The 24681-nt window shown below is 41.1% G+C and overlaps 1 protein-coding gene across 1 annotated transcript in view; it reads right to left on the bottom strand.

Annotated features, from left to right (window-relative positions):
- LOC131246458 (protein PHR1-LIKE 3-like) overlaps positions 1-20561 on the bottom strand; it is a 40073-nt gene extending 19512 nt beyond the window's left edge. The window contains exons 1-2 of the mRNA XM_058246616.1: positions 20395-20561; positions 19770-19969 (exon numbers count right to left, since the gene is read on the bottom strand). Of these exons, the coding sequence (XP_058102599.1) occupies positions 19770-19965 (196 nt within the window). The 5' untranslated portion in view covers positions 19966-19969; positions 20395-20561. The remainder of the gene's footprint in view (positions 1-19769; positions 19970-20394) is intronic.
- Between the last annotated feature and the right edge of the window lie 4120 nt (positions 20562-24681).

Raw genomic sequence — 24681 nt, 5'->3', positions numbered from 1 at the left:
AGTGATTCGGACCTGTCTGAAATGTGGTAAGAGTATGCCTTATGCATGGTCAAAGACTCGCTCCAATTTAAAATTTGTGGTGAACTATCATAAAAGTCCAAACCATGAATAGGGGCAATGTTTCAAATATTGACGATATCGGCTGGATATATCCCATGATATATCTTGTAACCCACTTATGCGATATGAAATGCACGGGTAGTGCCGATATATCCCACATGTTAGATCCAGTGAGAAGTTTCAAATTTTGATTCCTTTTTTTGTTGAAATTATTTTAAATTAGTGTCAAATGGTTATGAATCCATTGGTTCTTCATGTTTTGTATAAAAAATCATGGAGTTGGTGCTTTGATATCGATATCCATTGGTTCTTCATGTTCTCCATTTTATTTTTTTTCAAAATTTTACTTCTACTAGCTGTCAATTGAGACTAATTTCGAAGTATTTTGGAGTATTTGATGAAATGATCATCACATACACACTGATTTCGAAATACAAGTAGTCTGATTTGGGAAATTTTGGAAATTTCCTCAATTTCTCCTAAATTGCTTGCAAACATGAAATCAAGCACGTATGAGGGCTGATATACTTATTTGTTAAGTCCTTGTCAATTTTCAGAAAATAAAAATCATTTTTAATTAAAAATTAATAAAAATATTAAATATAATTTATTTATTTTTTAAATTTCCCTTCAACCATCTGTCAATTGAGACTAATTTTGAAGTATTCAGGAGTGTTTGATGTAATAATCATCACATACACTCCAAATGTTATGCATTCAATTTGAATATAGTTGCATTAGTTTAGTTAGACAACACATAGCTTAGGACCCTACACAAAGGAAACCTATTATGTGCACTTATTTTTTGAGATTTTATGATTTAAAAGTGTGTATTAAGGTCTTTTTTAACAATCCCTGAAGTTTCATTGAAAAAATCAACTATTTTCCTAATGTTTCCCCATGTTTCCCAAAAAGTGCAATAAATTACCCGATACAAACGATATATCCTATGCGATAACCGATACATATCTGTATCCCAAGGATGTGATACGTAACGTGATACCGATATTTCGAACATTGAATAGGGGTATAATTGGAAACATTGTACAATTCTAATGTCCCTCCACCATTTGCAACAATCCAGGGAGCATTTAATGAGTTACTTTTAAAGTGGGGACTAAGTTGGAACAAAAACACAAGAAGGTGGGTTAATCCAAGAAGCACGAGGGAGGGGATTTTTGGCCCTTATCCTTAATGCAAATCAAATCCAAAAGATACATCATTATCTCTAAAAAAATATGGTGCACCAAAGGACAACTGAATACATGTGTATTCTACTCTAACACTCATATACACTACAATGCACATCCACTGGAGACTGTGTACTCTAACACCCTCCCTCAAGCACATATATTATACATAATACATGCCAAGCTTTCTGATGATACCAGCGACCATGGGAGAAGCTAACAATACTTCCAATGACTGTGGTGGCTGGGATTTGAATCATAGGCACTTCCGATGGCCGGGATGTGAGTCATGAACATTTTTGGTGGCTACCAAAGGACTTACTACTCTACTAATGGCTGCTCTATCATGCAGTAACACTACCATGGCTAGAGGACATTCTAACAACACTTCTGATGGTTGTAGAATGTTTTGACAACACTTCTGATGGTTGTAGAATGTTTTGACAACACTTCTAGTAGCTGTAGAATGTTTTGGCAGCAGTTCCAATGACTGGATGACGATCCAGCAGCATTTCCAATCAGTGTTCCAGATATCAGTATAATATCAATATTGTCACCAATATTATCGGTACGTCAGCCAGATGATACCAAAACCAACTGTAAATTGCATCTTTTCTGGGTATCAGTTATATATCACCAACATAACAAATAACATATCGTATCGCTACAGTGTCGCTCCAATCTCTTTATAAACCATCCCCTTTATAAATTATTATTAACAATATAATTGCAATACCACTCAATACAGGAAAAGAGAAAAGCAAAAAAAAAAAAAAAAGAAAAAAGGATTGCTGACATTTTTTTTTTGTTTGTTTGTTTTTTTAGTTTTTTTTGTTTTGTTTTGTTTTTTTTTTTTTTTTTTGATCTTCTGGGGTGGGGGTATTTTGACCATTCCTCTTCAAGCATTGTGAATCAAATTTGTCATTTGGGGAAGAAATTAAGGCTTGAAAGGTCCGTGGGCAGAATGCTTTAAATATCGTTATCACGTATATATCGCAACCTTGGGATACGGATACATATCGGTTATTGCATGGGATATATCGGTTGTATCATGTAATGCATCGAGACTGTTGGTAATGCAGGGGCATTTTCACACTGGGCTCGAGTGGGATCGCCTGTGGGATGCAGGTGCGATTTGGGGCCCACGAGGGAGGTCTTGTGTTCAAGACTCCTTACCAGGGGTGATTAATGTGCATTTCACACCAGGCTCGAGTAAGGTAGCTCGTGGGATGTGGGGACACACTCCGGGTAGGCGGCCCATGTGATTTGGGGCCCACAAAGGAGGTTCGGCTGAGGTCCTAACCCATGAGATGTGGGGCCTGGCCTATGAGATAAAGGGATTAATTCGCCATACTCTAACAATTCGAGCTTTTAGAGCAAGTGATTAGTTGTCCTGCATCAAATTGGTATCAGAGGGGGAGGTCTCGTGTTCGAGACTCCTCACCGGGGGTGATTAATACAAAGGCATTTTCACACTGGGCTCGAGTGGGGTCACCTGTGGGATGCAGGGGCCCACTCGGGGTGGGTGACCATGCGAGTTGGGGCCCACGGGGGAGGTCTCGTGTTCGAGACTCCTTACCAAGGGTGATTAATGCTCATTTCACACCAGGCTCAAGTAGGGTAGCCCGCGGGATACGGGAACACACTCGGGGTGGGCGGCCCATGTGGTTTAAGGCCCACGAAGGGGGTTCGGCTGAGGTCCTAACCCATGAGATGTGGGACGTGGGCTATGAGATAAAGGGATTAATTCGCCATACTCTAACAGTTCGAGCTTTTAGAGCAAGTGGTTAATTGTCCTGCGTCAGTTGGTAAATATGAGAATATTGGGAAATAGGTCGAATTTTTCAATGAAACTTCAAAGATTGTTGAAAAAGATATCAATACACACTTAGACATCAAAACATTACAAAAGAAAAGTGTACAGAATAAGGGTTTCCATTGTATAGGGTCCTAATATATGTGTTGTCTAACTGAACTGATGCAAGTATATTCAAAGTCTATTCATATAATTTATAAACGTAAGAAGACATGTATGGAAACCCAAGCAATACATTCAACAACAAAAGAAGAATCACTATATCAGGTTACATACATGTTTGATTCTATGTTGGGATACAAAGATTACAACTAATTTGTGAGAAATTGAGAAATTTTGATTTTCCACAACTTGTCTCATCTCTCCTAAATCTCAAAATTGAAGCTCCAAATCCACGATTTTTTTCATGGAAAACATGAAGAATCATAGATTTGTAATCATTTGACACTGATTTAACGTGATTTACAACAAAACAATGGATCAAAAATCGAAAATACTCACCGAATCAAATTGGTGGGATATATTGGCACTACCTGTGTGTTTCGTATCACACAGGTGGGATACAAGATATATTTCAATGCTTCATGATAGGAGTACAAGACGAGCTCCTGTTGAATAAAATAATGTCACCAATGCCGTAGGGCCTGGACGATGGCATAAAACTCGATACCATAGGTGGAATACCGAGTCCTAGTTCCATTGAGCTTCTCACTGAAATATGCAATAGGCCTTTTGATGCAGGACATGAAATTCAAGTATGATGTGCAAGATTTCAGGCTTTAGATCACACTAGTTCAGAAACAATTATACAAAATTTCACATCCCACACAAAAGTTCAAACACTCAATCAAGGGGAATCTTATGCGAGTCCAAGCCTGCACATGCTAGGGCCGGATCAATCAAAATTATAGACCAAACAAGAATCAAAGGAGGGTAAATTCATCCATACATGCACAAAAATAATTCCCCCAATCCCAAGGGATTTAGAAATTTCAATTCGGGGAACCCTAAGGTTGAAGAAATGGCATAAAATTGGGGATTTGAGTAATTTAGGGTTAGGTTTAGGGATTTTAGGTGAAAGATGAGTGAAAGAGAGGAAAGAGACTAACCAGAGAAGTACCGCACATGTGGACAGCAGCAATGGCCCAGATGCCCGTGCATGTGATCTCGACCGCACCTGTGTGGGGCCTACTATTCTGAAAAAAGTCACCTTGGCCCTGGTCGGCCAGGGATGGACTCCAAAACCCCCAAATCTCAGCTCAATCCGATGCAGGATTTGTGCGTGGTGCTCCGCCGAAGTTTCAGCCCTCATGCAGGGCTAGATTCTGAAAATGTGTAGTAAAGAGAAAAACGGCTACAATAGAGGATGAATTTGAAGCGCAAATGATTGTAGGAGGAGAAATATAGATGGAAGAAGGAGAGGGCAAATCGGGATAGGTGTGGCTTCACACCACGGTAGTCAGCCCTTCGAGGAATGGAGGGTTTCGCACCCAATTGAATCTCCATAACTCAAAATTTTAAAGGAGCAGAAAAACGCAGTAATTTTATTAATCTTCATTGAATTCAAAAGACTACAAGGCGTGCCTATTTATAATAAAACCCTAAACCCCAAAACTCACGCCATGCGCGCAACTTATTACTTAGCGACAAAGTAAGAAAAAATAACAACTAATCAAAGCAATCTAAACCGTCCATGATACTCCTAATAACAATAAGTAAAATCCAAAGTACTAGATTAATTGGAATAGTAGGTCACGATCATGAGAACCCATGGTGGGATTCACATGACTATCGGGTCCACTCCAACGAACTAAAACGCAGCCCTCTAACTAGGAGGCCCTCCCCAGACGTTGTCATCGATCCAGATCAATGGTGGGGCCCTCCTCCTTGAGTACGTGCGTAGGGGGGCGTGCATGTGGGCGTGATGTCCCCATCAACTCTCCTCGGCTGCGAAGATTTCATCACTGGCGAAATAAAACTCATGAACCGCTCCAAGATGTCAGGATCAAGTCTCCGAAGCTCCTCCTCAGTGAGCCACGTACTGTCTGAAGCTAGGCGTGACTTCCACTTAACCAGGTATTTCTGAAACCCGCCGTCTGGCGTTGATACTATCTGATGGTCCAAAATATCATCTATCTCCTCTCTGGGTGTGGAAGGGGTAGGTATGGGAAGTAGAGACTGAGAAAATGGGTCGGGAAAGGTAAGTATGAGAGGTAGAGGCTGAGACGATGGGTCGGAAAGGGTATGTATGGGAGGTAAAGGCTGGGAAGATGGGTCGGGAAAGGGCCGTGGATTAAAGGAAATAGTCTGGGGAATTAGGATGGTTAGGCGAAAGGCTGGACAATGCATTAGTGGCCCCCTGAAATGCAATTAGATCCTCCAAATTGAATGTGGAACAAATTCCCATGGAGTGTGGAATATCTACCACATGCGCATTGAGACCGTTTCGTTTTATAATATTAAATGGTCCAGCACTACGCGCATGTAATTTACAAATGGCTTCCCGAGGGAACCGCTCTGGCCTGATGCGGACCATCACAGAGTCCCTTACATAGAATTCCTTGAAACATTTATATTGATCTGCAGAAAGTGTGTAATGTTCATTACTAATCATGATCTTCTGCCTGATTTCTTGATGCCATGAATGAATGTGATGCAAAAGGGACTCTGCGGACTCTGATGGCCTCTGGGGTAGTGACATGGGGACAAGATCGATAGACTTCCTAGGAACAACATTACACCAAAATGTGGCTTTATTTGACCCAAACTGAATAGGAACAAAACAACGGCGCCAATTATCATTATTATTTGCTTGTGTAAAGGCGTGACGCACAACTGCAAGGGTCGCAGACTCTTGCGCTCCCACTTCCTCATCACTAGGTGCTTCTACTGATTCATATTCTTCCTCCTCACCGTCACTTTCTGGGTGCACTACTACTTGCCCATCAATAAGGAACACCTTGGTACCCTCTCTTGTGCCACACTGGTGGGCAAAGTGACCAAACCCTTGACACCTAAAACACTTAGTTGCTCCACTCTTGCGCGAGCTAGACCCGAAAACCTCTTTACCCTTATCATCCTTGGGCCTAGACTGAAAACTATTAGGAGGTTTGTCTTGGTATCTAGTGCTAGGCTTACCCCAGAAGGGTTGACCTTCGTACTAGAATCGTGAAAATCAAACCACCTTTCCACAGGTGTTTTGAGGTATTGCTCGACCTCTAACACTACTTGATACAATTGTTCAATAGTGTCTATATCTTTGGCAAGCAATTCTCTCCTAATGTCAGTATAGAGGCCCGTTTTAAATCGAGCAATAGTGAGTACGGGATCCTCATCAACTTCACACCTGGTCAAGTACTCTTCGAACTTCTCAATGTATTCAGCCACACTCATGGAACCTTGTCGAAGAGACTTAAGTGATAAGAGAAAGGGAGGTACTTCTCCTTAAGTGTTTACTTCATTTCTCCCAAATGGACTATTGGGAGCTCTCTCGCTCTTTCTTTCTTTCGCTCTACAGTAGCCCAAAACCTCTTTGCTTGGCCCACAAGCTTCATCTTGGCGATTCGGACTCGACGAGCATCCGACATATCATACCACTCAAAATAGTGGTCCATATCCGCCAGCCAATCTAAAAAGACTTTAGGGTCCAAGTGGCCATCAAACGTAAGGGCTTCTACTCTAACTCCCTTGAGGAGTTGCGCATCTGAGTCGTATTGATCATGATGTCCCTCGTGGGATGGGTGCATGGGTTCGTGTCCATGACCAATTCCTTGGCCACCTTCATTCCTTGGTCTAATCTCTTGACCACCTGCCTGAGATTGGGCATCTTCCCCAATGGTGGGGTTTGCCCCAACGGAGATCTCTAGTTGGGTAATGCGCACATTAAACTGCTCAAAGAGTTGGTCCATACGTTGTTCCAAGCACTTACCCAAAGACTCAAACTGTTGAGTCAGCTTGTTCATTGACTCTTGCAATTGCTCCATGTTTAGTGTAGGGTGCAAGCCAAAACCACGACCCGTACGTGTGGGCATACAACTACTAACTCAATCTAAGGACCTTTTACTACGACTATATGTGCCTAGATAGGACTAAATGCTCCTATAGGACTCTATATGGAGAAAACAACACAATACTACTCAATTTCCAGCAACCTATCTATCCAAAAAGTCTGTCAACAGAAAATCCGACAAAGAGATATGCAGATTTTCTTATAGAAGAAAATTCAGCAGCCTATATCATAAATTATGAACCTATAAACAACTCTATATGATGTTACTTAATGCATAATGGACACAAATAAATTAAACCCTAAACATGCAATGCATTCCCCTACAAGAACCCTAAGCTTTGATACCAAATTTGAAGCAGGGCTTGAAAATCAAGTATGATGTGCAAGATTTCAGGCTTTAGATCACACTAGTTCAGAAACAATTACACAAAATTCCGCATCCCACACAAAAATTCAAATACTCAATTAAGGAGAATCATATGCGGGTCCAGGCCTACACATGCTAGGGTTGGATCAATCAAAATTATAGACCAAACAAGTATCAAATGAGGGTAAATTCATCCACACATGCACAGAAATAATTCCCCCAATCCAAGGGATTCAGAAATTTCAATTCGGGGAACCCTAAGGTTGAAGAAAGGGCATAAAATTGGGGATTTGAGTAATTTAGAGTTAAGTTTAGGGATTTTGGGTGAAAAAGAGGAAAGAGACGAACCAGAGAAGTACTACACGTGTGGACAGCAGTAATGGCCCAGACGCACGTGCGTGTGATCCCGGCCACATATGTGGGGCCCACTATTCAGAAAAAGGCCACCTTGGCCCTGGTCGGCGAGGGATGGACTCCAAAACCCCCAAATCCTAGCTCGATCCGATACACGGTTTGTGCGTGGTGCTCCGCCGAAATTTCAGCCCTCATGCAGGGCCAGATTCTGGAAATCTGTCGTAAAGAGAAAAACGGCTGCAATAGAGGATATATTTGAAATGTAGATGATTGTAGGAGGAGAAATATGGAAAGAAGGTGGGGACGAATCAGGATAAGAGTGGCTTCGCACCACGGTAGTCAGCCCTTCGAGGAATGGAGGGTTTCGTACCGAATTGAATCTCCACAACTCAGAAATTTAAAGAAGCAGAAAAACACAGCAATTTTATTAATCTTTATTGAATTCAAAAGACTACAAGAGGTGCCTATTTATAATCAAACCCTATACCCCAAAACTCGCGCCATGTGTGCAACCTATTACTTGGCTACGAAGTAATCAAAAATAACAACTAACAAAGCAATCTAAACCGTCCATGATACTCCTAATAACAATAATAAGCAAAACTAAAGTACTAGATTAATTAGAATAGTGGGCCACAATCATGAGAACCCATAGTGGGATTCACATGACTATCGAGTCCACTCCAATGAACCAAAACACAACTCTCTAACTAGGAGGCCCTCCCTGGACGTCGTCATTGATCCAAATCGATGGTGGGGCCCTCCTTGCATACATGCGGGGGGGGGGGGTCGTGCGTGTGCGCGTGATATCCTCATCACCTTCCATCTTGGCTTAACACCGCACCTGTGCCAACATGTGATACATTTGCATGTACTTGAAATAATTTTTCGAAATCCGATAGTGCCAAAACTGGAGCTTCCAACCATTTACATCGAAGCTATGAGTCGCTTCCTTTGTCCAAACGAACAGACTCTACTTAATACAACTCGTTATTGGTGCCATGATGGTGCTGAAATTTCTTATGAATGAACAATAGAAAGATGCCAACCCATGGAAACTCCACACTTCCTGCATGTTAAAAGGGGTAGGCCATTCTTGGACAGCCATCAGCTTCTCATTAGTAACTGTAATTCCAACTGCTGACACCACATAACCCAAGAATATCACCCTATCGCTCACAAAACTACACTTCTTGGTATTGGCGTACATTTGCTCACCCCTCTGGGTTGTACACTAATATATCATCAAAATAAACCACAACAAACTTGCCAATGTATGGTCCACGCATATGTTTCATCACCCACATGAAAGTGCTTGGTACGTTTGACAAACCAAATGGCATGAGAAGCCATTCATAAAGCCCTTTGCACGTCTTAAACGTTGTTTTTCATTCATCACCCGAGCGGATTCTAATTTGGTGGTAACCACTTTTCATATCTATCTTAGAGAACACCTTTGCGCCAATCATAATATCAAGCATGTCATCTAACCGTGGAATCGGGAATCTGTATTCTATTGTGATCTTCTTGACGGCCCTACTATCCATGCACATTCTCCATGATCCGTCCTTCTTAGGTGTTAAGAGGGTCGGAACGGCATAGGGGCTCATGCTCTCCCTTATATAAACGTGATCTAATTACTCCCTAACTTGTTGATTGAGCTCCTCATGCTCTTTTGGGCACATTCGGTAGGCTGGTCTATTTGGCAAACTAGCCCCTGGGACAAGATCAATATGGTGTTGTATGTACCGCATAGATGGCAATCTAATTGGCAAGTCATCAGTAAAAACATATGCAAATTCCTTCATTATATCTGGCACTTCTATACCACTCATAGTATCTTTCCCAACCACGGCAAAAACTATCCCACTCTCTTCTGTCTCTGGCTCTCTACTATAAACTGTGTCATGGAGAGGAAATTCACATCCCCCAAAAAGTTGGGTTTTGCAGATTCCTCCTCTCTAGTGGGACCCAGTACAACTTTTAGCTTATCCTTCCAAAAAGTGAAACTCCAGCCATGGTGTACAGCACTCTGATCAAATTGCCATGGTCTACCCAACAAAATGTGGCATGCGTCAATCAGGACGACGTCGCACCACACGTTGTCACGGTACTTTCCTCCAATAGAAAATGAAATACGTACACGGGCTAAAACTGTTACCTCATTACCTTTCTTAAACCAAGGTAATTTTAAGCTTCTTTGTAGGAATTTTAAACTTTTCGATCACCTCTTCGGCCACAACATTCTCACGACTTCCTCCATCAATGATCATCCAGCGACAATGTCCATTAACTATGCACCAAGTATAAAAGATACTTGTGCGTAGCCAATCCTCATCCTTTGGAGCCTTAAGTGCGAACAGACTCTTCCGGACTACAAATGACTGGCCTGAATCGACATAAATAATGTCGTTTGCATCTTCCGCTCCCACTTCCTCATCCTAAAGAGGATCATACAAGGCATCACCATCAGCCACCATGTCACTAGCGTCGTCCAAGTGGGAAGTTCTTACAATATGCAGCCCCCTTTTTCTACATTCGGATGAAATGTCCCACGCCTTCGCATTTAAAGCAATGGATAACAACCTTGCGTTTCCCTTTATCGTCGATCTCGGTGCCACGTCATCCTCCTGGAGTTGTGCGATTGATCTCATGTTGAGCTCGTTCGACCTTAGTGCGTTGCTCCACACTTCTGGTACCATTGCCCTTGCCAGCTAACCCATTATCCATCCGGTAATTCGACGACCCAGCTGTTCCAAAAGCCCTTTTGGAACTTTTCCATGGCCAATGTGCGTTGGTAAGCCTCTGTAACGGTTCGCAATGGATGGAAAGCCAAAGCCTCCTAAATCGTCGGCTTTAACCCATGAAGAAAACAAGCAACCAGTTGCTCCTCATCTTCTCTCACATCATTCCTTGCAACTAAGTAGTGAAATTTTTCCGTGTAATCATCAACACTCCGATCTCCTTGACATAGAGATTGAAATCAATGATATAAGGCTTGCACATAATTTGGCAGAAAAAAATACCCCTTCATATGACTCTCCATCTTGTCCCATGAAGTGATCGAATCTTTGTCCATCCGGAGTCTTGATTTTTGAAGTCGTTCCTACCATGAGGATGCACAGCCTTTCAGCTTAATGGTGACCAACTTCACACGTTTATGGTCGGCCAACTCTTTGTATTAAAAAATCTTCCCCACTACATTCAACCAATCCAAAAACCCTCCCCCCCCCCCCCCCTACCGTTGTACTTCGAGATGTCTGATTTAACATCTAATTCTCTTCCTCGCTCCTCTCAGATGTACTTCGAGATGTCTGATTTAACATCTAATTCTCTTCCTCGCTCCTCTCAGATGTACCTCCTCTCTACGATTTGAGGTCTTCTAACTAGCCGACTATCATAAAACTCATTATAAAAGTCTTCTCCCCCAATTCATCATTAAAATCATCATGATGAACTAACGATTCCATGCATTCAAGGCGTTGGGTCAAGATCTTCACCTCTCCTTAACTCTTGTATTTCCACATCACAGGGGTTGGGCAGATTGGGATTGGCTTCTGCTTTTTTTTTTTTTTTTTTTGAAGACACAGGGTGTCCCCACCTCTTTTTGAAGTGAGACTAATCCATGCGGATACACGCAATCACCCACAACCACGTGTATTGGGTAAAGCCAAGGAGGGGAATCAAACCCTCACCTGTAGGGAGCAAACCTACGGTGAAGACCATTCGCCCAAACTTGGCTTCTGCTTCATCACATCTACCCCTACCTCTTGCTTTGCGAGGAGGCATAGTGATGAAAGAATCAATCTAAACCTTGTTGGATCAAGATCGGGAAGCTTTGATACCAAACTAACACAGTCAGTACTCCCAAATGCAAAATATAACAACAAAGAAAAGTTAACACAAGCAAGATACGTAAAATACCACCTTGCCAATATTGATTTCATGTCCCAACAGGCTCTACCAACAAGGTTTACACCAAGAAAACCAAGCTGAGAACTTTTTTTTACTAATATGCAAGAATTACCCCTGATCCCTTTCCTCATTTGCAAGAGTTACATACTTATAAATAAAAAAGTATGAATCTAGACACTTTATTCTAGATACAACGAACCTAGACACAATATAGATACAATGAATCTAGAAACTTGATTATAAATACAACAAATTTAGACACAATCTAAACACAATGAAACTAAACACAATCTAGAGACAACGAATCTAGACACAATCTAGATACAACGAATCTAGAAACTTTATACTAAAATATCTTTTTTGAATAATGATCCAATCATGGGTATGTTTGTGGGTCCCCCACTTAGATCATCCAATCTAGTCGTCCAATCTCAGATCAGACTCTTTCGAGCCTTTTTGCTATTTTTAAGATGATCCAAGAACTCCACTAATGCCATCATTCAATCTGTCTCGTCATCAAAATGTTTTTTCATTTGAAAATTTACTTAGAATGAGAGTAATAGAGTGTGGGAGAGAGTAAAAGAGTGCGAGTTAAGAGACTGACAAGCAAGAGTGTTAGAGAGAGAGACTTGTGAAAATAAGGGGGGTGGGAGTGCTTATTTATAGGTAAAAAGTGGGAGAAAATGAAACCAAAAAAGGAATACAAGCCCCAATGGTCAAAAGTCTAACCTTGGGAGGTTATACCATTGCATATTGTGTACATGATGGCATGACCGCATAACGATGGCTTATGCGATAGCATCTCTCTCTGTGCGATCGCATAAGTCCGAACGACACAATAACTACATATGCCGCCATGACATATGTCGCCATAACTACATATGCCGCCATGACATGTGGTCCATTGGTCCAAAATAGCATATGTGATGGCATAATCACTTTTTTTAAGAGAGAGAGATAACTAAAGTTTATTGAAAAAAGCCGCACAAGGCAGAAAGAATACAACGAAGCTAAAATAAAAACCAAGAGGATAAATCAGCATCAAACGCTGATTTTACAAAAGGAGCCCATTCATAGATGGTTATTTTGAGAAGACAAATGGCCTCCCTGACTGAAGTTTTCATGTTACGAAAGCATCGACCATTCTGAATCTTCCAATAAACCAAAGGATTCCCATCGCAGCAAGTCTCTAGATTGGCTTTCGGAATTTACCCGTTGCACTTTCGTGACAAGCCCAAAGAAACTGATCAATCGACTTCAGCATCACCCAAGACATAGTGAATAATTTGAGGAAGTGGTCCCAAATCGAGCGAGCAAAGGGGTAATGGATAAACAGATGATCGATCGATTCCGCATCCCTCATGCACATCAAGCAAATATTGGGCAAAACCAAGGATCTTCTTTGGAGGTTATCGATTTGATTGTTAGAACTCTCTTCCTGCCCACAAGCCACACAAAAGCAATGATTTTTTTTTTTTTTTTTATTTATTTATTTTGGGGGGTTTCCATACGACCAATGATGAAAAGGAAATGAGGAGGGCGACTGTGGCTTGAAAATGAGGCTATAAAATGATCTCACTAAAAAGATACTGGAACTATGAATTTTCCAGATTATCAAATCTTCCTAAAGAGGGGAAGGCATGGAAAGCTTGACATAATCAAGCAAGCTAATAAATTCATCAAGCTCCTCATCCAAAAGGTTCCACCTGCATGGAAGAGACCAAACTAAAGAGCCACTAGAGATGGAGTAGCACCCGTCCACCATAATAAGCCTATCTGGAGCCAAATTAGCCAATCTCGAGAAAATCTCCTACAACGGCTTGTCACCACACCAAGTGTCGATCCAGAAGCGAACTCGGTTCCCCCTACCAATAGAGAAAGAAGTTCCTTCGTGAAAAAAAGACTATGTTCCCACCATTGCTTTCCAAACGTTTGAAGCATGATAAAGAGAGGAAGGTTTTGTGCTCAAATCTCCTAGTTGAGTGTCATATTTAGCAGCAAGGAGATCTCTCCACAATTTTCCGGCTTTAGAACCAAATCTCTAATGCCATTTCCCAAGAAAAGTGACATTCATGAGGCCCAAGTCTTTTGAACCAACTCCTCCTTTGAGAGGCTTACACACATCCTCCACTTAAGCAAGTTGAATTTTTTTTCTTCTCTTCTACCCCTTTCCACCAAAAAATAAAAATAAAAAATTCTTCTCTCATTTTATCTAGAAGATCCAATATAGATTTCGAGCATCTAAATAGAGACATAAAATAAATAGGCATGTTTGAGAAAGATCAACCTAGCTCCAATAGAGAGGTATTGCCGTTTCCAAGTTGACATTGTTCCACAAGTACTTTGCCAGTATACAAAGAGGTAACTTGAGATAAGAGGGAAAGAAACCTTGTTTATAGCCAAAGTTGTTTGCTAGTTGTGAGAGGACCTCTTGCAATATATGTATAACTAGAATTTCGCTTTTAGAAGCAGTCACATTTAGACCTAAAACCGCTTCGAAACAAAAAAACATTTTTTTAAAGATTGGCAACAGACATTGCATCCGCATCACAAAAAAGGATCGTATCATCCGCATATTGGAGATGAGTAACTTGAGCCCCTGCCTCCGCCACTTTAAATCCGCGAATTAGATCATCATCTTCAGCTTTATGAAGCATCACGCTGAAAGTTTCCCCAATAACCATAACGAGATATGAGGATAAGGGACCACTTTGCCTAATACTGTGGGAGACCTTTAAGTAACCAAACGACAATTCATTGATAAGGATTGAGAACGAAGGATATTGGATATAGGCCTTGATCCAACCGCTCCATCTTGGGCCACAACCAAGCCTCTAAAGCATATAGTCCAAAATTTTCCAGGATTGAGAATGAAGGGGATTGGATGGCATAATCACTTATGCGATCGCATATGAAAACACTAGTCTTAATACATACAAATCAAGGGATACACCCCAATATACAAGAGCATTCTCATCAGTATTCCATAAGAAAAATACAAGCCAAACAACTAAACAACAAATGTTGTTATAAGAAACTTTGGCTTTGCCTAGCCACAAATACAAATGTGACAATTAGGAGGGAATAAATTCTCCTAGAATTCACAAGCCAACCTCCAGTTAGGAATTCAAATTGATCTTCCTTTGGAATTGATTCCAACTAGAAATCGTTTACAAGCTATTCCAGGGCTCTAAGTAGGAATTTACCATACCTAAGGATTCCATATCCAAATGTGCACTTTTTTAGGATGCCAAACGAACCCCTATTGAGATTTTCCACAATATTTTGGCATCATTGCCAATTAGCCTGCTTCACCCACATAATAGTCTAGAGAAATGGAGCTCACTTCAGACTCTTAAACCTTAGGTTTCAAGGGAAAATCGTGTTCCATGCTAATCTAACCCTAGAAACTCATAACATTCATTAACTAACAAACACCTTGTAGGCACCACTCACAGCAACCTTGGAAACACAAACATCAACTTTTCATTTTCAACAACTGGTCGATCACGAAGATCCACTGTCCTACTCATAACCCCCCAGTAACCAATGCATCTGTAGAAGCACCCACGTCACCGTTTTTCTTTCTCATCGCCTTCAACTGAATGGCTAAGATAACAATCTCGACGCTAATGGTTGTTCTACCAGTGCACAAAGAGTCCTTGAATGATTCATACAAAGCTGGAGAGAGAATTAGCAGTATACATGCCTAATCATCATCTTTCATCATCTCTTTCACATCCAACAATTTGCAAATCAACCAATTAAAGTTACTAATATGGGCCTCAATGTCAACCCCCTCTGCCATCTTCAGATTGAACAACTGTAGCTTCAAGTACAAACGTTTCTCAAGAGATTTAATCACATAAATATTCTCTAATTTCGCACATGTACTTGTTGCGGTTTTCTCTCTCATGACATTATAGAGGACATCATCCGTTAAGCACAATTGGATAGAGGTTCTAGCTTTCTTATCCATCTTGTTCCATACTTCTTCTGTCATAGGTTCCAGTCACTTTTTAAGGAGAGCTCTGTCTAATCCTTGTTGAACAAGGATATCGTTCATCTTAACTTTCCATAGTTCAAAATTGTTTTTACCGGAGTATTTTTCTACATTGAACTTTGGGTTAGATGTCATTGATACCTTGCTTTCAAATTCAATTTGCTTCCCAACGTTAGCTCTGATACCACTTGTTGGGGAACCGCAGAAACACCTAAAGACAAGCAAAGTACTCACAATCGCACAACCAAGTCCAAACAAGAACAATCCGAATTTTACGTGGAAAAACCCTTCCGGGAAAAAACCACGGCACAAAGCGACAAGTAATGCACTATGAAAGTAGAACTTACAAGAGATGGAGTCTTACCGATTCAAACAAGCATCGAATCTACTTCACAAGCCCTGGCCATGCCCTTGAACCCTCAGAAAAGAATGAGAAAGCCCTAAAACACTTTCTCCTCTCAAATCCTGATTATACCCGATATATAAAGTATCATAACTGGAATAGGAAACAAATTACGCACTTGCGCAATTATGTGCGCATCTTCGATGGGACCTTCGATGGCATTGACAACCCATTGAGGATCTGTCGATGGAATCGAACTCTTTTGATGCCATCAAGTAGCAATACCTAAAACATTCTAGCAACCAACATGAAAAATTCTAGATTTTCTCAATGGGATCGAGCATCTGTCGATGGCATCGAGTGGTCTGTCGATGGCATCGAGTGGTCTGTCGATGGCATCAACAAACCTTGTTGCCGATAGATTTAAGACATCAAGTCATCAACAACAATTCTTGTGTTTGGTTTGGTAGTGGTAAGACAGTAATGATGACAAATTACTTTACATTACCAAGGAAATGTGCAAAACAAACAGGCCCTTAGGTTACTTTTACGAATGATAAAAAAGCAATGCCATTGTCCTTTTTAAAAAAAGAAGACAATTATGCCCCTATTTAAGAAAAGTGCAACTTCAGAGAGAAGTTATTGGAGTTGGTTGGCATCAGACTCCCTGCCCTCCAACAACTAAAGCCATGAATATTGTCCGGCTCACGACATTTCGTAGTCTTGTGGTTTGCATCCACCCAGCTGAACCAAATGTCAGATGCTCGTTTGTCGTGCCAATCTACTGGCACTTGTTTTATGCAGCACATGCAACAACCAAGCTTTGTGGGAACCACTATTGTATATGTGGCATCCACTCAAGTGATAACCCTTATGTTCGCCATGCATGTAAAAGATCAGCTTGATACAAACTCATATAAGCCACACCAATATTGTGCCCAAAACATTTAAGTTTATGTAGTGAGGCCCGCCTGAGTTATGGATCAATATGTTTTTTGTGTTTTCCCTACATCTTAGTAAGTCACATCTAAAATGGCATTGATGAAAGATACACACCATAGTGGCCCCACATAAAAACCTCTAGTTGGATCTCATACCCATCGTCTCCTAAGGCGTGGCCCTACTTGAGTTGTGGATCCATATGATTTTTGGCCCTACGGCCTACCATTCGGTTCATACCTGATGGACGGAGTGGATGTCCCATGGACAACATGACGTGCCAATGGGGCTTTATTGTTGTACATGTAAAACAAGTGTTGTAGAGAATTCCTAGATAAGTGCCAGTTGTCACAAGAGTCCCATCAGAGACCACAAACAACATATGGCACGCATTAGACAAATTGTTCTGAAAGTATTGCATTACTTCTTAAAGAGAATGACATCCACACTCTTCTTGTTGGTAGAAATGCCAATTTCATTGGTTTGATTACACAATAGTGTAAATCAGTATTGTTGCATTGCCTAGAGTAGAAACAAAGGGCACTTCTATTAGTTAAAGGGCAAGTGTAGATAGCAAGGTATTCCGTAACGGTAAAGGTGGCCATAATGGCCACCACCATTACCATTGCAATACCAGCCGTAACGGCTATTACACCCAATTACAAAATAAATAAATAAATAAAAACTTGTATAAGCCCCGTAATAGCCGTCATGGCCGTTACAACCCTGTATGGGTTATTTTTTCCATAACGGCCATTATAGCCGTTACAACCCTGTAACACGTAACTGTGGCCACTGTTACTGTTATGTAACAGCTGTTATGTAACCAATTTTGCATACCTTGGTAGATAGTGGCTCTCTTTCTTTGATGCCTTTGATTCATCCACATGCGCATAACACAAATGTGCCTCAATCTAGATCATCGATTTTGGGCTTCTCATGGATGGAGCATGTCCCTAAAATCATACTGATTGAAGAGTATAACCATCCAATTGGTGGCCATCAACTAAATGGTTAAAAAGAAAACAATTTTGGATGGTCTAATTTGCATTACATGATGCAACATTTCCCCTCCCTACCACTAATAACATGAGAATCTATAAATCATGTAGGAGATCCAAGCATTCGCTGTGTACCCCATTGCCACTTGGCCATAGTGCACGAGGAACACTCATTCACAAATCAATGGGACCAAGTGTAGTTACAACCACTCGTCCCCATTGTATCCTAAATAGGTGCACTTTAGCATCTAGGCCCCTATGGATGATTGGTATAGATCATCAACAAAGGCGCAGTAGGTCGGCCAGGCTACAAACCGCATCCCTTTTGCCGGAATCGGTGAGCCCATCATTAATATCAGCAGTGGAAGGGAGATGTGAGGTGTCCTTGTTGGGTGACCCTTTTCACCATTCTTCGATCAGAAAGATCAACTTGGACACTTGCATGAGATCCAAGCTGCTCATCAGCCTAGCCTCGCCATGAAATGGGCAAAAATTAACTACTCATGATTCTAGAGGGACTCATGTGTCTCTGAACCTGGACTGATGGTCAATTTATTTTAATTGTTCATCTCTTTTGTACATTTTGGCCCACCTAAAGATTACGCCAACCTCCTTTTGGGTGAAGTCATTTGTGGTAGTCCTTGTTGATTAGCAGATTGGATCACTCACATGGATGCTACATCACCATGTGTGACTAGTGAGTAGCAAAAATGCATTCATGCAAATGCACTATTGAGCAATGGCCTTGTCACCTCATGCATAGCTTCTGACTGCGTGTGTAACACTTGCCAACTCTAATAACTTCTCTTCGGCAGCACATTTCTCAAGAGAGGATAAAATCAATTTTTTTCTAAAATATAGTTAACTGCATCACTTTTTCCATTTCAAAAAAAAAAAAAAAAGAGGAAGAAGAAGAAGAAGTAAGCTTGCAGTTAATATGCACATATAAGGTAAAATGCATGGGGACATTAAAAAATCCATAAACGTCAAAGGGTTATCTACAATATAATAAAAAGGGGGTGGGAAGAAAAAAAATACAAAGAGGGCAAAGATTGCCTCAGAGATTTTCCCACATACAAATCCTCTCAATTAGCTCCATTCTTGGCTAGATAATAAGCCATATGATTGACTTACCTAGGAGTGTAAATGAGAATATGTGCATCCCCCAACAAGTATCTAGGTTCATTGAATACGTTGGCTAGTTGCCAAGATTCCCAATATGCATCCATGCCTCAAGAGATGACATTCAACACATCTCCTTTCCTTACATAAAATGATCCTTGACCAAATGAAGCCCCACTAAAAACTACTAAGCAGAAACCATAATCGTCATAGCCTTGTCCCGACTATTGGGAATTGGCATTACGAATCCTTTTTCACCAATCAATCGGGGCCCTATCCTTCTTCTTTTCTTTTCTTTTTTTAAACACACACCCACACACCACAATGGGCACTCAAACCCATGATTTCAGTGTTGAAACTCTCAGAGTCTACCATAAGTGAACAAGCTTCCAAACTCAAAGAGGTCATCCATCATCATGGCCCACTTGGAAGAAAGAGAGAAAATACATCATCTTGAAACTAAAATAAAAATAACCAAGCAAGCCACATTGTGCATGAACAGTAGCAAATCTTCATATACAAAAAAGCCTAAACTTAAATGAGAGAAAATGGGTTTTGTGCAATTTTCAGGAGAAATAAAAAAAAAAAAAAAAAAAAAGTATCGCGATAACATAAAAAATAATAATGATAATGAAGGACAGTAAGCTCACTGTCGGGGCCACCGAGCTGAGTGACCGCGTCGACGAACCGCTCATGGAGCTCAGCCGTCCATCGGAGGCGGGGCTTGGGATCCGTCGAGAGGACCAAGCAAGAGTCAGCCGAGAGATTGTTCCCTTCAAGAGATCCCTGTAAATCTTCATGGCCCATGACACTGCTCTCCAGCGAATGATGAATTGCCGAGTACATTTTCCTGAAACCCCAAATTCTCATTTCAGAGAGAGAGAGAGAGAGAGAGAGAGAATCTGCCCCTGAACCTCAAGACCATCCTGAGACATGCAAAGCCGGCACAAGTGGGGTCCATGATTAAGCAATCGAGACCATTGATCCGATGGAGACGACCATGGATAGAATACACCCAGAAATTCTCCCGAATTGAAATATCCTAGCCCTTGGATCAGAGGCCTGTGAGTACACGGTGAACAAAGAAACACAGGTACCATCCACCGTAAACGGAAAATGCTGCGAAAGATCGGATGGCTAAGATGACCCAATCTGGGCCATTTACGGGGCATGACCCATCTCCAGCGTTGCCAATCAGATCAATGGCCTGTATCTGCACTCCGTGGGCCCACTTGTACGGACACAGAGAGAGAGAGAGAGAGAGAGAGAGCTTACAGCAAGTAGAGCTGAGAAAAGCCCTACTTCCCTTCTGATTTCAAAACACAGAAGAAATCATCAGCCAATGCTCTGGCATTTTCATATATTTGTGTCTGTATATATAAATAGAGAGAGAGGGAGAGAATCAGGCTGGCGTTTGGTTTTGGTTGGATAAGGAAAGGAGACAGTGCCAGTCCATGAGAGATGTGATGGGACCCTCCTCTTCCCAGATTGAGACAGAGAGACAGGGACTGTGGGGCCCACCTTGGGTGTACCCGACGGAAACGAGAACGGATTGGCTACTCCCCCTCCCACCAGCCCGGTGGCTGCTGGTCGGCGCTATGTGGGCCTAATCATGATGTATGTGTTTCATCCCTTCCGTTCATCCATTTCTAAATATCATTTTAGGGCTTTATACCAAAAATGTGATGGATATAAGCCTCAGGTGGACCACACCACAGGAAAACAATAGTGATTGGATATCCACCATTGAAATATTCCGGCCCACTGTACTGTTTTTTTGACATACAATATTTTTATTAGGTCATAGAGAAGGAAAAAACAAATATCAGCTTGATCCAAAACTTTTATGGCCCCAAAAAGTTTCTAATGATCAACGTTCATTCAATGTTTCATGTAATGTGGTCCAATTGAAATTTTTATGTCTCATTTTTGGTCATTCAATGTTTCATGTAATGTGGTTCAATTGAAATTTTTATGTCTCATTTTTGGTCTCATATTATAAAATGATGTATAAAAATAGATGGACGGCATGGATGCATTGGATTGGCTACCACCCCTACCACCAACCCGGTGTCTAGTGGTCAGTGCTATGTGGGCCCCACCATGATGTATGTGTTTCATCCATTCCGTTCATCCATTTTTAAAGATAATTTTAGGGCTTGAGCCCAAAACATAGAGGAATATATATCTCAGGTGGACCACATCACAGGAAAACAATAGTGATTGGATATCCACCATTGAAATCCTCCTAAGGCCCACTGTACTGTTTATTTGACATCCAATCTGTTTATTAGGTCATACAGACCCAGATGAAGGAAAAAAACAAAGATCAGCTTGATCCAAAACTTTTATAACCCAAAAAATTTTTAATGGTCTACATTCATTGAACACTGATTTCTGTAATGTGGTCTATTTGGGATTGGGATGTACCTCATTTTTGGTCTCATGACATAAAATAATCTATAAAAATAGATAGACGGCATGGATGAAACGCATACATCATGGTGGGCCCACGTAACACCAACCACGGCGAGTAGCCAATCCATTTCCGTACGTGACATATAATCCCAATCGGTCGGTCGCTGCTTGCCTATTAACGGTTCTGTAGTGGGCCCCACCCCCTTACCAACTAATGCAGCGGGAAGCTATTTTTGGGAGCGGATTAGGTGTAGCCCGGGTAATAACACGTTAGTGTTACCCTTACCGTGTGGGGGCCCATCTTGATGAATGTGTTGTATATCTATACCGCCAATCTGTTTTTACAGCTAATTTTAATACGTTATCCTAAAACTTAAGAAGATCCAAATCTCTGGTGGATCCCACCACTGAAAAAAGTAGTGAATAACCATTTAAAAACTTCTTGTAGGCCAAAGAAGCTTTGGATCAAGCTGATCTTTGTAATGTCCCTTCATCCAGGTCTGTTTGACCTTATCAACGGGTTGGATGGAAAATAATAATTATCTATCTTCTTACAATGGGCCCTGAGAAGTTTTTAACGGTGAGTGTTCAATCACAACTGTTTCATGTGGTGTGGTCCACTTGGATTTGAATCTGGTTAATATTTAAGACCATGTCCCAAAATGATCTGGAAAAAAGATGGACAGCGTGGATATACAACACATCATCAAGGTGGGGCCCACTGCAAGGGTAATGCCCGCTAAGGTGTTACCGGGTAACACCAAATCCGGTCCGGCGTCATTGACGGGGGCGTTGCCGTTGATCAGTGGTCCCCATGGGATTTTCTAACCTTTTTATGAGCAGATTCTCCATGAGGAAAAATCCAGCAGCCGTCCTGGGAAAAGGGCCAAGTATTGGACGGCTAAGATGTTCCCATCCCCTGGTCTTTTGTGATCCATCTGTTCGAGTAGGGATATATGTGACAATTGTACAACATCAGCCTGAGAAAGCATGCTAACATGTCACACGTGTGCAAGTATACATATAAAAAAAAAAAGAAAACTGAATTTGTCCACTCGATATCAAAAGCGCACGTTTGGATTGCACGAATCCAAGAAATTGAAAGGTTAATCATTTTATAGGGGTTATGTGGGAAACATAACCAGAGAAGTGGGTCCCACCATCTTGTCTTGGAAAGATCTGCTCCGCCCATCCCTAGAGCCAGCTAGTGTTAGGTAACAAGCAGAATTATTAGGAAAATAAAAAATGTCTGTGGGCCACAAATCTGGAAAAACTATACGATGGGACAATTACTTTTGAAGCATTCTTGGGATGAAGTTTAGCTTTAAATCCCAACCGTTGATATTTATCTATGACTTTGATCGCGTTGGATTCATGGACCAAGTGGATGTAAAACAGACATTTGCGGTTTGGTCAGTAACGATGATCTTGTCACATAGGTAGAGTTCTACACTAATCGTGCTAGCCGGATTAACTCATTCGGCCCAACTCAAAAAAGCTCAATTCCACTCGGTTCGAACCTAAGTTCGAGCCGAGTTGAGCTGATTTTTGGAGCTCAAAAAAATTTTAAATTGAGTTTGAGCTTGTCCGAGCTTGAATCAACACGGATGAAACCTCAACTTGAATCGAACTCAAATTGAACCATTTCGCTGACTCAATTATTTTGATATTGATGTTCCTCACCAAGTGCTTTATGCAATGATTAAACGAAGTGTTGTTTTGGGTGCGTACACTCTCTGCAGGATCAGCTAGTGCCGGGTGGCGAGGAAGGTATGGATATGAAACAAATCACTAAAAAATATATATTACATAATAAAACTATCATTGTATCTTGATTTTAATGTTGCTTATTGAGTGTTTGATGGAATACCTGTAATCTATTATTGCCGTTTTGCATACCGTGAGAAATTGAAGGTGCACTTCATGCGTTTGAGAAAATGTCGCATGGGCTTGAACTCAGCTTGAAGTGGGCCGAGCTATTGACCGAACCGAGCCGAGCCGAGCCGAGTCAAGTTGTGCCAAGCTTGACTCGATTCAACTCGTGTACAACTCTACTCATAAGCTAGGCTTTCTACATCTATTGTGATTATATAGGATAACATACATTCACCAGCAATAAATGGGATTAGGTGGGATGGAATTGCATTTGATCCCGAGCAAATTCCACCCAGTCATTTGGAGATGTTGGGATTGGGAAGGATGGAATTGCATTTCATTCCATAAGTAAATCCACTACATATGGCCTCACATTGATGCATGTGCTATTATCTATGCCGTCCATCACATACGCCCTTTACATATGACATTCTAGTTATTTATATGTACAAGTGATTGGCTTCTGTTGTGAATTTAGTTCATTGATTACAATTCCATGGTCTACCAAACATGGTGTTGCTTAATTCAATGTTTTTCTTATGGCAAAACTTTTATCCCAAACATAGATACGGGATGGCCAAAAAATATCATGTTATTTCCAAACATGCCATCGGTGTGTAACAATGGTGTCAATCCCATCTAATACAATTCAGCACCATTTAATCCAACGGACCAACTAGGCAAGATATATATATATATATATATATATATATATCAAACTTGGAGAATAGTAATATAATAGATGCATTCATAATAATTAATATTTCTACTTTCCATGGTGATCCCAATCCAAAATAAAGGTGAAAGAGGCTCTTGAAGCATCTTCCAAGGGTCACCGAAAGTAGAAGATAATCCAGATGGAGGAGTAGGTGAAGATCAGTGAGTTGAAAGAGACTTGTTTTCCGTTGGGCATTGGATCGCCTGGGTATTACGGTTTTTCACATTAGGCTGGTATTTTAATGCCACTCAAACACTTGTTATTTTAAAGCATGTATCCGTTGAGGTTAGTGCATGTTGCCATCTAGATAAGCCGACCTCAATTCAGCCTCTCTCACACAAATGGATCTTTTCATCTTGTTGATGTGGAAACTCATGCAAAGTGCATAGAGAGCTGGAACTACACAAAATGATTAAAAAAGACACCGAATTCACGAGTATAGTAAAAATTGCCTTTGGTAAGGTATTCAATTACAAGGGAAGAAGGGTTACCCACCTTCCCTTACCTAATTACTCAATCTCCATACTAGAATGTAAAGATTAAAGGGGTGT

Source organism: Magnolia sinica, chromosome 5 (genome assembly GCF_029962835.1).
Source record: "Magnolia sinica isolate HGM2019 chromosome 5, MsV1, whole genome shotgun sequence".
Taxonomy (NCBI): domain Eukaryota; kingdom Viridiplantae; phylum Streptophyta; class Magnoliopsida; order Magnoliales; family Magnoliaceae; genus Magnolia; species Magnolia sinica.
Note: the sequence above shows the minus strand (reverse complement) of the source record. Positions and strands in the feature narration are given on the sequence as shown.